Raw genomic sequence first — 15,800 nt, 5'->3', positions numbered from 1 at the left:
ACTAGTCCCATAACAAGTATTGCTGGGAGGTTTAGTTCTATGGTGATCATTGGGGTGGAAGGTCCTAGCAGGGCTCTAGTCCCATAACAAGTATTGCTGGGAGGTGTAGTTCTATGGTGATCATTGGGGTGGAAGGTCCTAGCAGGGCTCTAGTCCCATAACAAGTATTGCTGAGAGGTGTAGTTCTATGGTGATCATTGGGTGGAAGGTCCTAGCAAGGCTGTAGTCCCATAACAAGTATTGCTGGGAGGTGTAGTTCTATGGTGATCATTGTGGTGGAAGGTCCTAGCAGGGCTGTAGTCCCATAACAAGTATTTCTGGGAGGTGTAGTTCTATGGTGATCATTGGGTGGAAGGTCCTAGCAGGGCACTAGTCCCATAACAAGTATTGCTGGGAGGTGTAGTTCTATGGTGATCATTGGGTGGAAGGTCCTAGCAGGGCTCTAGTCCCATAACAAGTATTGCTGGGAGGTGTAGTTCTATGGTGATCATTGGGTGGAAGGTCCTAGCAGGGCTCTAGTCCCATAACAAGTATTGCTGGGAGGTGTAGTTCTATGGTGATCATTGGGGTGGAAGGTCCTAGCAGGGCTCTAGTCCCATAACAAGTATTGCTGAGAGGTGTAGTTCTATGGTGATCATTGGGTGGAAGGTCCTAGCAAGGCTGTAGTCCCATAACAAGTATTGCTGGGAGGTGTAGTTCTATGGTGATCATTGTGGTGGAAGGTCCTAGCAGGGCTGTAGTCCCATAACAAGTATTTCTGGGAGGTGTAGTTCTATGGTGATCATTGGGTGGAAGGTCCTAGCAGGGCTGTAGTCCCATAACAAGTATTTCTGGGAGGTGTAGTTCTATGGTGATCATTGGGTGGAAGGTCCTAGCAGGGCACTAGTCCCATAACAAGTATTGCTGGGAGGTGTAGTTCTATGGTGATCATTGGGTGGAAGGTCCTAGCAGGGCTGTAGTCCCATAACAAGTATTGCTGGGAGGTGTAGTTCTATGGTGATCATTGGGTGGAAGGTCCTAGCAGGGCTGTAGTCCCATAACAAGTATTGCTGGGAGGTGTAGTTCTATGGTGATCATTGGGGTGGAAGGTCCTAGCAGGGCTCTAGTCCCATAACAAGTATTGCTGGGAGGTGTAGTTCTATGGTGATCATTGGGTGGAAGGTCCTAGCAGGGCTGTAGTCCCATAACAAGTATTGCTGGGAGGTGTAGTTCTATGGTGATCATTGGGGTGGAAGGTCCTAGCAGGGCTCTAGTCCCATAACAAGTATTGCTGGGAGGTGTAGTTCTATGGTGATCATTGGGGTGGAAGGTCCTAGCAGGGCTCTAGTCCCATAACAAGTATTGCTGGGAGGTGTAGTTCTATGGTGATCATTGGGGTGGAAGGTCCTAGCAGGGCTCTAGTCCCATAACAAGTATTGCTGGGAGGTGTAGTCCTATGGTGATCATTGGGGTGGAAGGTCCTAGCAGGGCTCTAGTCCCATAACAAGTATTGCTGGGAGGTGTAGTTCTATGGTGATCATTGGGTGGAAGGTCCTAGCAGGGCTCTAGTCCCATAACAAGTATTGCTGGGAGGTGTAGTCCTATGGTGATCATTGGGGTGGAAGGTCCTAGCAGGGCTGTAGTCCCATAACAAGTATTGCTGGGAGGTGTAGTTCTATGGTGATCATTGGGGTGGAAGGTCCTAACAGGGCCCTGCATAGATATTTCCTATTGTACTACTGCAGTGTGATTTGCTGTGTTTTTGTGTTTTTATGGCTATGATTATGGAGTCATGACCTCTATCTGCCACACACAGCGCCACACATGCCCCCACAGGTTGTGGTTGGTATTGCAGCCCTTTTCCTGCGACCTCTCAGGTCCTTATTCGGGCTATTCAGGACTATGTGACTCTGCCAATAATGGCTATCCTATCCAGTGACTTCCCTGGCCCCTTCTAACACAAGTATTGATCCAGAGTGGACAAGCCCTTTAAGTGAAGCATTAACCCCTGACCTGCTGTCATTATAGACACCAAGTATTTGTGCAGCGTTTTCTTCCCAGGACTGATGCCATCATCTCCCAGGACCCTCCTTATCTGGAGCGCAGCAGACTCTGCTGATGATGGCGGCCCCTCCATCCCTGAGCGGCTGCACCGCAGATAAACCGCCTGTACTCAGGGCCCGGACCACCCAAATAATCACGTTACACCAGACCCTTCAGGGGGTGTCTCCTAACTTACTGAAATCCTCTGTGCTGCTGGCATTTCAGGGTGCACTGATGCTCTGGACATAAGTTCATGAATCAGGAGGAACAGGATGAACACTTTTACAGATCAATGATACAATGTAGAGAACACTAGTCTCAATGCTGCTGAGAAAAGGGAAGCGGTGAGGTGTAAATCACTGGAAGGTGCCACGCTGCGATTTATAACGTTACCAGGCTGCAATGCCAACCTACATGTACCAGAGACAGTAATGGGCACAAAGCAGCCGGGGGCAGAGAAGGGGCCGGCTGCATGAGGGGCACCAGCAAAACATGATGAAACCAGATGCCAATGAGGAAGGCAGGAAACCCATCAGGTCTCCAGAGGGCAGGAGGGAATGTGCCCGCTGCGATGCCAGCCCACAGTAACAAGACCGGGCACAACGAAATCCAATACACAGCCAGAGGGCAGCGAAGAAAACGAGGAATTCAGCAACCCAGGAAGGTGCCAGGCTGCAGGGCCGTATTCACATGGGTGGGATAATAATGCGACTGTGCCCGGGCAGCCAGAGCGCAGAGCGGGGCATCAACCTCCACCAGCTGTAGAAGGAGGAGGGTACCAGGCTGTAATGCCAGCACAGATGGCTGTGTTCACACGTCGCGTTTATCCTGCAGCCAGAACCGTCTCTCTTGGCAGTAAAGAAGCTGCTGACAGCAGGTTTCGCTGCGTTTTTTCTGAGTTTCTGAGGAAACTTCACCAGCTCTAACAGGAGCAGCGAAGGTGCCAGAGAAGGAGCCAGGGAGGGTGCAGGGAAGGTCCCAGGGAAGGTGCCAGGGAATGAGCAGGGAAGGTGCCAGGGAATGAGCAGGGAAGGTGCCAGGGAAGGAGCAGGGAAGGTGCAGGGAAGGTGCAAGGAATGAGCAGGGAAGGTGCCAGGGAAGGAGCAGGGAAGGTGCAGGAAAGGTGCAGGGAAGGTTCCAGGGAAGGTGCAGGGAAGGTGCAGGGAAGGTGCCAGGGAAGGAGCAGGGAAGGTGCAGGAAAGGTGCAGGGAAGGTTCCAGGGAAGGTGCAGGGAAGGTGCCAGGGAAGGAGCAGGGAAGGTGCAGGAAAGGTGCAGGGAAGATCCCAGGGAAGGTGCAGGGAAGGTGCCAGGGAAGGAGCCAGGGAAGGAGCAGGGAAGGTCACAGGGAAGGTGCCAGGGAATGAGCAGGGAAGGTGCCAGGGAATGAGCAGGGAAGGTGCCAGGGAATGAGCAGGGAAGGTGCAGGGAAGGAGCAGGGAAGGTGCAGGGAAGGTGCAGGGAATGAGCAGGGAAGGTGCCAGGGAAGGAGCAGGGAAGGTGCAGGAAAGGTGCAGGGAAGGTTCCAGGGAAGGTGCAGGGAAGGTGCCAGGGAAGGAGCAGGGAAGGTGCAGGAAAGGTGCAGGGAAGATCCCAGGGAAGGTGCAGGGAAGGTGCCAGGGAAGGAGCCAGGGAAGGAGCAGGGAAGGTCACAGGGAAGGTGCCAGGGAATGAGCAGGGAAGGTGCCAGGGAATGAGCAGGGAAGGTGCCAGGGAATGAGCAGGGAAGGTGCAGGGAAAGAGCAGGGAAGGTGCCAGGGAAGGTGCCAGGGAATGAGCAGGGAAGGTGCAGGGAAGGTGCCAGGGAAGGAGCAGGGAAGGTGCCAGGGAGGGTGCAGGGAAGGTGCCAGGGAAGGTCCCAGGGAAGGTCCCAGGGAAAGTGCCAGGGAATTAGCAGGGAAGGTGCCAGGGAAGGAGCAGGGAAGGAGCAGGAAAGGTCCCAGGGAAGGTGCCAGGGAGGGTGCAGGGAAGGTCCCAGGGAAAGTGCCAGGGAATTAGCAGGGAAGGTGCCAGGGAATGAGCAGGGAAGGTGCAGGGAAAGAGCAGGGAAGGTGCCAGGGAAGGAGCAGGTAGTGCCAGGAAAGGTGCTGGGAAAGGTGCAGGGAAGGTGCCAGGGAAGGAGCATGGAAGAAGCAGGGAAGGTCCCAGGGAAGGTGCAGGGAAGGTGCAGGGAAAGAACAGGGAAGGTGCAGGGAAGGAGAAGGGAAGGTGCAGGGAAGGTCCCAGGGAAGGTGCAGGGAAGGTGCCAGGGAAGATGCAGGGAAGAAGCAGGGAAGGTGCAGGGAGGTGCCAGGGAAGGAGCAGTGAAGGTGCAGGAAAGGTGCCAGGGAAGGAGCAGGGAAGGTGCCAGGGAAGGAGCAAGGAAGGTGCCAGGGAAGGAGCATGGAAGGTGCAGGAAAGGTGCAGGGAAGGTCCCAGGGAAGGTGCAGGGAAGGTGCTAGGGAAGATGCAGGGAAGAAGCAGGGAAGGTCCCAGGGAAGGTGCAGGGAGGTGCGAGGGAAGGTGCAGGGAAGTTGCCAGGGAAGGAGCAGGGAAGGTGCAGGGAAGAAGCAGGGAAGGTGCCAGGGAAGGTGCAGGGAAGGTGCAGGGAAGGTGCAGGGAAGGCGCAGGGAGGGTGCAGGGAAGATGCAGGGAAGGTGCCAGGGAAGGAGCAGGGAAGGTGCAGGGAATGAGCAGGGAAGGTGCCAGGGAAGGAGCAGGAAAGGTGCAGGAAAGGTTCCAGGGAAGGTGCAGGGAAGGTGCCAGGGAAGGAGCAGGGAAGGTGCAGGAAAGGTGCAGGGAAGATCCCAGGGAAGGTGCAGGGAAGGTGCCAGGGAAGATGCAGGGAAGAAGCAGGGAAGGTCCCAGGGAAGGTGCAGGGAGGTGCCAGGGAAGGTGCAGGGAAGTTGCCAGGGAAGGAGCAGGGAAGCTGCAGGGAAGAAGCAGGGAAGGTGCCAGGGAAGGTGCAGGGAAGGTGCCAGGGAAGGTGCAGGGAAGGCGCAGGGAGGGTGCAGGGAAGATGCAGGGAAGGTGCCAGGGAAGGAGCAGGGAAGGTCCCAGGGAAGGTGCAGGGAAGATTCAGGGAAGGTGCAGGGAATGCGCAGGGTAAGTGCCAGGGAAGGAGCAGGGAAGGTGCCAGGGAAGGTGCAGGGAGGGTGCAGGGAAGATGCAGGGAAGGTGCCAGGGAAGGAGCAGGGAAGGTGCAGGGAAGGTCCCAGGGAAGGTGCAGTGAAGGTGAAAGGAAGAAGCAGGGAAGGTCCCAGGGAAGTTGCCAGGGAAGGTGCCAGGGAAGGTGCAGGGAAGGCGCAGGGTAAGTGCCAGGGAAGGTGCAGGGAAGAAGCAGGGAAGGTCCCTGGGAAGGTGCCAGGCTGTAATGCCAGCACATATAGCGGCAGCACCAGGAATACGGGGTATCAACTCTGTCAGCACCAGAGGGAGGCCGGAACCTCCAGCAGCTCCAGAACATGGCAGATGTCAGGCTGAAGCCAACACTTTACATGAGCGGCACCAACAATAGGGATGACACTGGGAATCACCGAGACTCTGCACCCAGAGGGCAGTGATGGAGGAAGGAAATCCACCGACTCCAGAGGAACCTGCGCCCTACAGAGGAGGAGATGCCAACCTGTAGCTGACCGTGTACTCTGGCTGAGCTTTGTAGTTCCACAGCTGCAGGAGATCTGTAGCAGCCGCCAGCCCTGGAGGCCTCTGCAGCAGGGAGTATGGGACATGTAGCAGAGCCGGCTGTGTGCTTTATCATCTCCCAGCTCTGCTATTCTGCGTCTGATACTGGAATAAACCTCAGCTCTGCTGCATCCTGACAAACTCAACCCAACTTAACATTGACAACCAGATCCGCTACATCATACACACTCAGCTCTGCTACATTTCTCTGCATAAGTCTGGCTCTGCTGTGCCACGTCTAAGAAAACACATAACTATCTTAGCTCTGCTACATCTCCACAAACTCAGCCCAGTTTAATCTAAACACCCAGCTCTGCTACATCTGGACAAAGGCATCTGGACACGTGTGGATACAACATGCAGCCTTGCTACAAATAACAAACTCGGCACTGCTACATCGTACACACCTCAGCTGGCCACTCTACACCATGACAAACCCCCTCAGCACTGCTACATCTTACACTGCTGCTCACCGACTCACTCCCAAACATGTAGACAAACTCAGCTCTGCTCCATATCTGCCGGCACAGCAGAACTGATGAGAACAGGAACTTTTCCGATTGTAATGAAGAAGTTCTGCAGCGGCTGCCACTTACAGGGGAGATGAGGCTGAGGAGCAGGGAGAGCAGCAGGCAGGAGCCCATCCTCAGGCAGGAGCCCGTCCTCAGGCAGGAGCCCATCCTCAGGCAGGAGCCCATCCTCAGGCAGGAGCCCATCCTCAGGCAGGGGCCACCTCCCCAAACTTCTGCGATATGTCCCCAATGTCCAGAGCAGGTGCAATCCTCAGAGAGCCATGGAGAGATCCAGCGCCCGATCCGCCGCCGCCGCCGATCACACACTGAGCACAGCGGCTCCGCTCCTGCCCATCACTGCACGGTCATTAAGAAAGTCACCCCGGGCCAAGGAACCGTCCCCGAGCCGGGAGCAGCCAATCAGCTGCCTGCGAGGGAAGGGCCGACCGTGCCCGGCTCCATAAGGCGGCGCCAGCGGAGCGGAGAGAAGCGGCGGGAGCTGCTGCTCATCACAGGCGGCGGGGGATCGTCTGCAGCGTGACCGGGATGGAGCAGAGGTGGAGTGGTCACCAGTGGGGCGGTGCTGATCGGGCATCTCAGGAGGTCAGTGCTACTGTCACATCCGACCACCTCAGCTCTGCTACACCGACAACCTCAGCTCTGCTACACCGACAACCTCAGCTCTGCTACACCGACAACCTCAGCTCTGCTACATCCGACAACCTCAGCACTGCTACACCGACAACCTCAGCTCTGCTACATCCGACAACCTCAGCTCTGCTACACCGACAACCTCAGCACTGCTACACCGACAACCTCAGCCCTGCTACACCGACAACCTCAGCTCTGCTACACCGACAACCTCAGCCCTGCTACACCGACAACCTCAGCTCTGCTACACCGACAACCTCAGCTCTGCTACACCGACAACCTCAGCTCTGCTACACCGACAACCTCAGCCCTGCTACACCGACAACCTCAGCTCTGCTACACCGACAACCTCAGCTCTGCTACATCCGACAACCTCAGCACTGCTACACCGACAACCTCAGCCCTGCTACACCGACAACCTCAGCTCTGCTACATCCGACAACCTCAGCTCTGCTACACAGACAACCTCAGATCTGCTACACCAACAACCTCAGCCCTGCTACACCGACAACCTCAGCTCTGCTACACCGACAACCTCAGCCCTGCTACACCGACAACCTCAGCTCTGCTACATCCGACAACCTCAGCTCTGCTACACTGACAACCTCAGCTCTGCTACACCGACAACCTCAGCTCTGCTACATCTGACAACGTCAGCTCTGCTACATCCGACAACCTCTGCTCTGCTACATCCGACAAGGCAGAAATAACAAACCCAGCTCTGCAGCATCATTACAGACAGATCTGAGGCTTTGCCCAAGTACAGCTCTGCTTCATTATAGAGAAAGCATCTGACATACCCACCTCTGTTACCTATGACATCCTCAGCTCTGCTACATCTGACAAGGCTAACCTAGCTCTGCAGCATCTTTACTGACAGAATTGATGCTTTCTCCATATATACAGCTACTTGCAGAGAAAGCATCTGACATACCCAGCTCTAAACATCTGACAACCTCAGCTCTGCTATATCTGACAAGTCTGTCAATGCTGCCTTTAACAAAACTGTCCGTGCCAAATAAACGTCACCAACTCACCTCTGCTACATCTCACAGACTCTCCAATGCTTTATTGGCAGACCTACACTAAATACATGTGATAACCTCAGCCCCGTACTCTATGACAAACCCAGCTCTGCTGCACTGCATTGATCAACCTTTATTACATTTCACTAATCTGTACAATCTGACAAATCTTGTTATATTACATACAACACCTCCGCTCTGCTATATCTGAGAAGTGCAGATCTGCCATAAGCCAACTCTGCAGCAAGTAACAAACTCAACTTTACTATATCTTACATATTCTCCAAGGTTGCGTTGACACTTGACAAGCCCAGCTCTGCTGCACTGCATAGATCCCACCTGCCAGATTTTACATCCTCACCTCTTCTACATCTCACATACTCGGCTCTGTTAAACTTGACAACATTGGCTCTATCACAGCCTCAGCTCTGCTATATCTGAAAAGCTCTAATGCACCTAACAAACCCAGCTCTGCTGCACTTCATCAACTCATTTCTGCTGCAGATGACAAACTCAGCTCATTAAATCTGACATCCTCAGCTCTGCTTGATCTTACAAACTCAGCCATGACACAAAGCTAAAAATCGAAGCTCTGCTACATTTACAAAATGAACTCATGAACCTTTGTTCCCATCTTTCCTTAGTTACATCAAGTATCCCCAACTCTGCTACATCTGATCAGCCCATCCCAGGTCTGTGCGCTCTGCTACATATGATCGGTGCATCTGCTGTACCCCCCATCACTGCTGTGTGACATAATGAGCTCTGCTACATGGAGATCTGCTGAAAACTGTCATTTTACTCCTACAAAAGAGCCACAAATATCATCGCAGCTGTGAGATTCCTGCGTCTGCTCTTTTTTTATTATTCGCTCATCTTCAGGTTCTGAATGGAAACATTTCAAGGTCGTTTCTTCTATAAAAGCCGCTGATTTTCTCTGCAGATTTCATCCTTTACAATATATGGGGTTAAATCTGCAGCAAATCAGCGGCCAAATCTGCGATAATCTGGTGCCAGACAGGCGGATTGCGGGGGGTAGTCGTGGAGGCTTTGGCACCATTCACACTTATGGGATTTATTCATGATTTGGGGGAAGAATCGTCATCAGATCTGCCTGCAGTGTAAGTGGATTAGCTTGGTGGATCCGTGTCCTTGTGGATTCCGCTTGGGAAAAGGTGACGGCGGATTTATAGCGGATCCGACTCAAGACTTGTGCCAGTCCGCATCAGAAACGGGATCCGCGGGGAAAATGAAGAATGCGCATGGTACAGAGGTGACAATCCGCAGCGTGACTGTTCCCCGCGCAGTTTTTCTGCTCCATGTAGACGGGCCTTGAAAACAACGTTCACTTGTGCTGTGCGGTAAACTGCTGCTTATGTAAAATGACTGAGGAGTAAAGAAACGTCGTCATTCCGAAAACATCCGCTGCAAATACTGAAGTGTTGGCAGGAAAAACGGACGTTCTTAAGAATAGGTGAAAAACTCTGCAAAAACGCTGAAAGAATTGAGACTAGCAGATCTGAAACTGCAGCAAATCTGCAAGGAAAAAAAAATAACCGTGTGCACGAGATTTAACACCATGAAATCTGCGCAGAAAAACGCGCCAAAAACGCAGCAAATACCGAACGTCTGCACGTACCCAAAACTGTGCGCGGTTAGATATGAGAAACAAAGGAGATTCTGCTGAGGTTTAGATACTTTTTGTAACTTTCCTATGTTTGATGGAAAAATCTGCAGCAGAAAGTTTGTGGCGGCCTAAGGCCATGTTCACACTTTGCGGGTTTTACCGCGGATCCGCGGCAATTTTGATGCTGCGGGTCCGCAGCAGTTTCCATAGCGTTTACAGTTACATGTAAACCCTATGGAAACCGCAAACCGCTGTGCACATGCTGCGGGAAAAACTGCGCAGAAACGCAGCGGTTTACAACCCGCAGCATGTCACTTCTTTGTGCAGAATCGCTGCGATTCTGCACACATAGAAATGCATTGATCCTCCAACTTCCCGCATGGGGCTGTGCCCACGTTGCGGGAAGTAAGCGGATAATGTGCAGATGGTACCCGGGGTGGAGGAGAGGGGACTCTCCTCCAGGCCCTGGGAACCATATTTGTGGTAAAAAAAAGAATAAAAATAAAAAATAATGCTATACTCACCTCTCAGCGCTGCCCGCGGCCGTCCGGTATCAGGGTTGCTGTGCGAGCAGGACCTGCGGTGACATCACAAAGGTCCTTCTCGCACAGCATCTTTGGAAATGGACCGCCGCGTGCAGCGCTGAGGAGATCGGGACGTCAGAGGGTGAGTATAAACCATTTTTTTTTTATTTTTAACATTACTATTGATGCTGCATATGCAGCATCAATAGTAAAACCAAAGCCCGCAGCGGAAACCGCAAGACAAAACGTGATAAATCTGCAGGGATAACGGCAGCGGTTTTGCCCTGCAGATTTATCAAATCCGCTGCGGGAGAACCCCAGGGACCCGAACCTACGTGTGCACATAGACGTGTGGGTGATCTGCGTCATCAATCGCAGCGGAGATCCAAGATGTCGTCTCTGCGGAAAATCCAAGATTCAATGATTTCCTTTACGGCCTAAGAAAATAACACCCCGACATGGAGGGTTCCAATATTTTTGCCATTTTTCTCTCCCTCTGAGTTTTTGTCACCTTTCTGAGGATTTCAGCTCCGGAGCGACGTCGTGGCCTGGAGCCGGTGAGCGTCTTGTGCGCCCTCTGACAGTGATGTATCACCACAATATCCATCACCGCTGAACACGCTGTATAGATCGGAGGGACACACAATCATCCTATGGAAACCGCAGCATAAATTACACGGGCGACATGAAAAAAGCGGAAGTGAGTTTATTATTCTGCTGCCACAAATATCATATAGGAAGGCGGCGAGTCCCCGGGCAAACGTCTGATCAATGGGAAGGGCCGGTAACAAAAAGTTAACTCTAACTTTTCTTTTCAGCCAAACTTACAAAACGTTTCTAAAAATGTGAAATGTATCTGCGCTGACGTCAGCCATGATCAGGTAGCCACAATTTAGTTATAGAGTCACCTGAGCCTCACAGAAAAGCACAGTCCCTGCGGGGTCCTCCCAGCCCGGGGAACGCTGTCATCCCCCAGATATTCCCGATTCCTTCTATGTTTTATTCTTTTATGGGATCCATAATGGTGGACACTGGACGCCTAAAAAAGTGCACCAGGATCAGGCACATCCCTGCATTTCACAGCACATTCCACAGAATGGTGTAATGCCTCCTTTTTCCTGCGGGGGTGCTGTAGAATTATTGACGGCTTGCTGCCAGGTTCCATCACTGATTGTAGCTGATTATTGGAGATCCGAGCGTCGTCATTGCACATCACAAATAAATAAAGATGAGGGGGCATTGGAATAAAGGGGAAATAGCGGGCAAATGAAGGCTTTCGTGTGATTCGTTCACATTCCCTACTAACTCCTAGAAAACCCCTTTACCCGCAGGCGCTTATTATGTATCTAGGTGTTATTAATAATGGTCGCTTTGTTATTAGTGTGATTTTCCACTGTGGTGGATGAAGACAATTCTCTAATCACATTTATCCCTAACGCAGGTCCCACACTTCAGCGTAATGTCAGTGGATCGAGGTCTATTTGCCTTTCTATTTCTTCTAATTAGCGGTCACTTCGTGATCTGACGGGCGGCATGCTGAGGATTGTTGTCCTTGGCCTCGGTCTCTGTGAGACGCTGTGTGCGCTGTGCTGGATGCATTAATCGCTGCGCGGAGTTATCGCTAATGTCAGCCTGTGCAAATACAGTGATGACATTGTACAGTAACGATGATGGGCAAACACCGCTCAGGCCGCACGGATCGCTCACACTCCTGCACTCGCAGGCTCCTGTCTCTTCTCTTTTACTCCAATCCTTCTAGATTTCCTCTTTCCTCCCTCTCTCTTGTGCCTTTTCCCTTTTCCCCTATTTTCTTCCATCTTTCCCTCCTGCCTCTTTCTACCTGTTCTCTCTCCTGCCTGTTCTTTCTCCTGAATGTTCTTTCTACTATATTTCTTCTGCCTGTTCTCTCCTCCATTTTTCCTGTCTTTCTGCTGCCTGTTCTTTCTTCACTTTCTCCTTCCCGTTCTCTCTCCTGCCTGTATTATTCCCTCTTCTTCTTCTGTCTGTTCTTTCTCTCTTCTTTTTTGTCTTTCCTACCCATCTATGCTGTTGTTTCCTCTTTTCTCCATCTTCTTCCATCTCTTTCTCTCATGCCTGTTCTCTCTACTCTCTTTTCCCTGCCTGTTCTCCCCTCTCTTTCTCCTGCCTATTTTTTTTGTCTATTTCTCCTACCTCTTCTCTCTTCTCTCTTTCTCCTGGCTCTCTTCTGTCTCTTCTTTCTTCTTTTTTCATCTTTCCTATCCCTCTCTCCTGTCTTTTACCCTTTTCTCTATCTTCTTCCATCTCTCTCTCTCCTTTCTGTTCTCTCTACTCTCTTTCTCTTGCTTGTTCTCTCCTTTTTCTCACTGCCTGTTCTCTCTTTCTCCTGTCTGTTCTCTCTCCTCTTTCATCTGCTTGTTCTCTCTTTCTCCTGCCTGTTATCTCTCTCCTGCCTGTTATCTCTCTTTCTCCTGCCTGTTATCTCTCTCCTGCCGGTTATCTCTCTCCTCCCTCTCTCCTGCCTGTTCTTTATTTCTTCTTTCTCCCTCTTTCCTCATCCTCTCCATTCCATCTCTATTTTCTTCTCTCCATCCCTCCCTCTCTATTCTTTTTCTCATTAGCCTCCATCTTTTACTCCTCTCATTTCTCTCTACACCTTCTCTCTTTGCCTCTCCCTCTCTCCTGCCTTCGCAGGGCCTCTCTTGTCCATAGGTTCTCAGGGCCGGACTGGACATCTGGCAATCCTGGCAAATGCCCGATAGGCCTGCCTGGTCGTGGGCTGCCTTGTCTGCTACGTTAACAGAATCGGTGTTCTCAAGACGCCCATAGTGTTAAGAGTTGTGATGGAGCACAAAGTCGCTGACTCCGTCACTTACCCAGGAGCCACAGGTATCATTAGAAATATTGGTCTTGTAGTAAATCTTGCTTTCCTCGGTCCAGGGTAATATTAGTAATATATCCATCTGGTCCATGGGGACGGGGACAACATGGGCCTGTGTGATTTCAAATGTCAGGACTGAATTTCAGCCCCAGTCCGTTCCTGGTTCTAATCCCCGACTGACAACCACAGAGAAATAATCAGCAAATTGTTCTTGGTGCAGCTTCAAACCCCCAGCGACCAGCAGAGCATACAGTGGCCACTACAGGGGAAGTGTGGTATTACATGCTGGGCATTGAAATGACTGTAACACATGGATGGGCTGCTCTGCCAGAATCGGGGGTCTATGTACGGTCCTCTGCTCCGGCTAGTAGAGGGGGATTCTGACTGATAAAGCCCCTCTATGGCGTCAATATGTCTTTATAACTCAAAACAAGCGGCATTTTGTACTGGTAAGACCAGAAACCACCATAGGTAACTGAACACATTTTCCCGGTAATTTAGACATTTTATGGCAGAACTAAAAAAGTTAAAATAATTTGTTAACCTCTCACTGCAGGGCGGATTCAGTATAAATGAATAACAGAAATGCAGCGCAGCTCACGGCTGGAGAACACGGGCGTCCGGGAATTCATCAAGAGGGGCAAAATCAACTGGAATCGTCTAAAACACATGAAGGACAGATCACGGTGATACTTTGTATGCAAATTTACCAGATCAGAATCTAATTAATTACCGGTGAAATGTTCTGGAAAAATAGATCCAATCCATCGAGACATCAGAGTAAGACGGACTTTAAGCGTTGACTGCTGATATCCTGATGACACCCTCAGAGATCTTGGCCCCACACTTGTCCTCCATACTTTATCTGGTCAGAGCACACGTGGGAGCGATACAATATTTGGCAGGTGGTTTTATTGTTATGGCTGATCGGTTATTGTCACCGCGACTATTTGCCGCTTAATAATGAGCATCTGAATCAAAAAGTTCCAATAAATGTCCCATAAGTGCTGAAGACGTCCATAGAGAGAGTCTATAGACTGGAGTTCTGTGCGTGCGGCCGGGGCGTGGACATACTATAGAAATGGCTGAGTAAACAGACCCACACCTCCGAGAAGTGCATGGTCACAGGCGCCTACACTGCTACACAGGGTTTGTTTTTTTGCCTTGAGGGGGCAAAAAAGAGAATAACACAATCGCATGATGAGCTGCAATGTACCCTGTCAGCGCAGAACAATATATTTTCCACCTCCCAACAGCCGACTTTGTTCCTTTTCCTGTCTGTGAACGCTTCATAAATGATCAGAAACCTAAAAAAATCAATTTCTTCTACTACCACCAATAGCAGCTATGTAGAAGGGAGAGGAGGGGGATGCAGCTGCAGTTTCTCCCTTCCTGTGTCTTTGGGACTGCATGCTGTGAGAGGGGAGAGGGAGTGGCAAATGTTCTGATTGGCTCATAGTGTAACACAGAAGATCTCACCCAATCAGAGGAAGAGAGAAAACATACATCTATAAGGGGAAGGGAAAGAAAGAGAATCACAAATAAAACTGGGGAATTCTGGACAGAAACACACGAGCGTGAGCTGCAAACGTGTTCGGATATCTTGGGGCTAAAAAATGGGCCACCCCCTGTACAGAACACTTATCTGTTAGTCAACTTGGCTGCTAAGAGCATCTCTCCAACATGGAGGACCCAACACGTCCACATATTACATGGAATCCCATTGATTTCAATGGACACGGAGTAATACCTTATTTCTCCACTAGTGGCAGGACAGAGAAATCCCACCAGCAGCAGGACCCCCCTGATCAGCCATTTATCAGGGGACCATTCAAACACTAAAGTAGGGATCCGCGTTCAGCTGAGCTCCCCCTGTTCTAGGATATATCACTGCCTACAGATATGCAGCGCCCGCCCGTCACTGGCTTGTCCTACACCTCAGGATCTCCGCTTCTATCTGGCATCAATCCGAGCTGCGCTTTATGCTTAATTAAATGTGCGCTCGTTTAGGGTTAATGATGCTGCTCTGTTTTGTCGGGAGCATTGTGGGATTATATTGCCCGACTCAATCAATACATCAATCCGTCACTATCCCGTCCCGCGCTCCCACCGCCATCTGCCAATCGCGCAGCACAAAGCGAAGACTGGAGCATTTACCCACTCTCCCAGCATCAAATCACATGACAAGGCTGTACCCACTGCTCCAGACAAGGCGCCGCTATCTCCGAGGACACCAGGATGTCTCATCTCTCTATCACTATCTATCTATCTATCTATCTATCTATCTATCTATCTATCTATCTATCTATCATCTATTATCTATCTATCTATCTATCTATCTATCTATCTATCTATCTATTATCCATCTATCTATCTATCATTATCTATCTATTATTATCTATCTATTATCTATCTATCTATTTATCATTATCACTATCATTATCTATCTATTATCTATATCTATTATCTATCTATCATCTATTATCTTTCTATTATCTATCTATCTATATACAGTTGTGCTCAAAAGTTTACATCCCCCGGCAGAATTTTTGCTTTCTTGGACTTTTTCCAGAGAATATGAATGATAACAACAAAACTTTTCCTCCACTCGTGGTCAGTGGTTGGGTGAAGCCATTTATTGCCATCTACTGTGTTTTCTCTTTTTAAATCATAATGACAACCCAAAACATCCAAATCACCCTGATCAAAAGTTCACATCCCCCATTTCTTAATACCGTGTATTGCCCCCTCTAACATCAGTGACAGCTTGAAGTCTTTTGTGGTAGTTGTGGGTGAGGTTCTTTATTTTCTCAGATGGTGAAGCTGCCCACTCTTCTTGGCAAAAAGCCTCCAGTTCCTGTAAATTCCTGGGCTGTCTAGCATAAACTGCTTGAGATCTCCCCAGAGTGGCTCAATGG

At 50.5% G+C, this 15,800-nt stretch overlaps 1 protein-coding gene across 2 annotated transcripts in view; it reads right to left on the bottom strand.

The window, feature by feature from the left end:
* LOC143781395 (vasoactive intestinal polypeptide receptor-like) overlaps positions 1-6,680 on the bottom strand; it is a 236,175-nt gene extending 229,495 nt beyond the window's left edge. The window contains exon 1 of one of the 2 annotated variants that reach the window (XM_077267989.1): positions 6,280-6,680. In XM_077267989.1, coding sequence (XP_077124104.1) covers positions 6,280-6,399 — 120 coding nt within the window. In that variant the 5' untranslated portion in view covers positions 6,400-6,680. The remainder of the gene's footprint in view (positions 1-6,279) is intronic. The other variant, XM_077267988.1, reaches the window with a different exon arrangement.
* Between the last annotated feature and the right edge of the window lie 9,120 nt (positions 6,681-15,800).

Source organism: Ranitomeya variabilis, chromosome 6 (assembly GCF_051348905.1).
Source record: "Ranitomeya variabilis isolate aRanVar5 chromosome 6, aRanVar5.hap1, whole genome shotgun sequence".
Taxonomy (NCBI): Eukaryota; Metazoa; Chordata; class Amphibia; order Anura; family Dendrobatidae; genus Ranitomeya; species Ranitomeya variabilis.
This window is presented reverse-complemented; position numbering and strand designations above follow the sequence as displayed.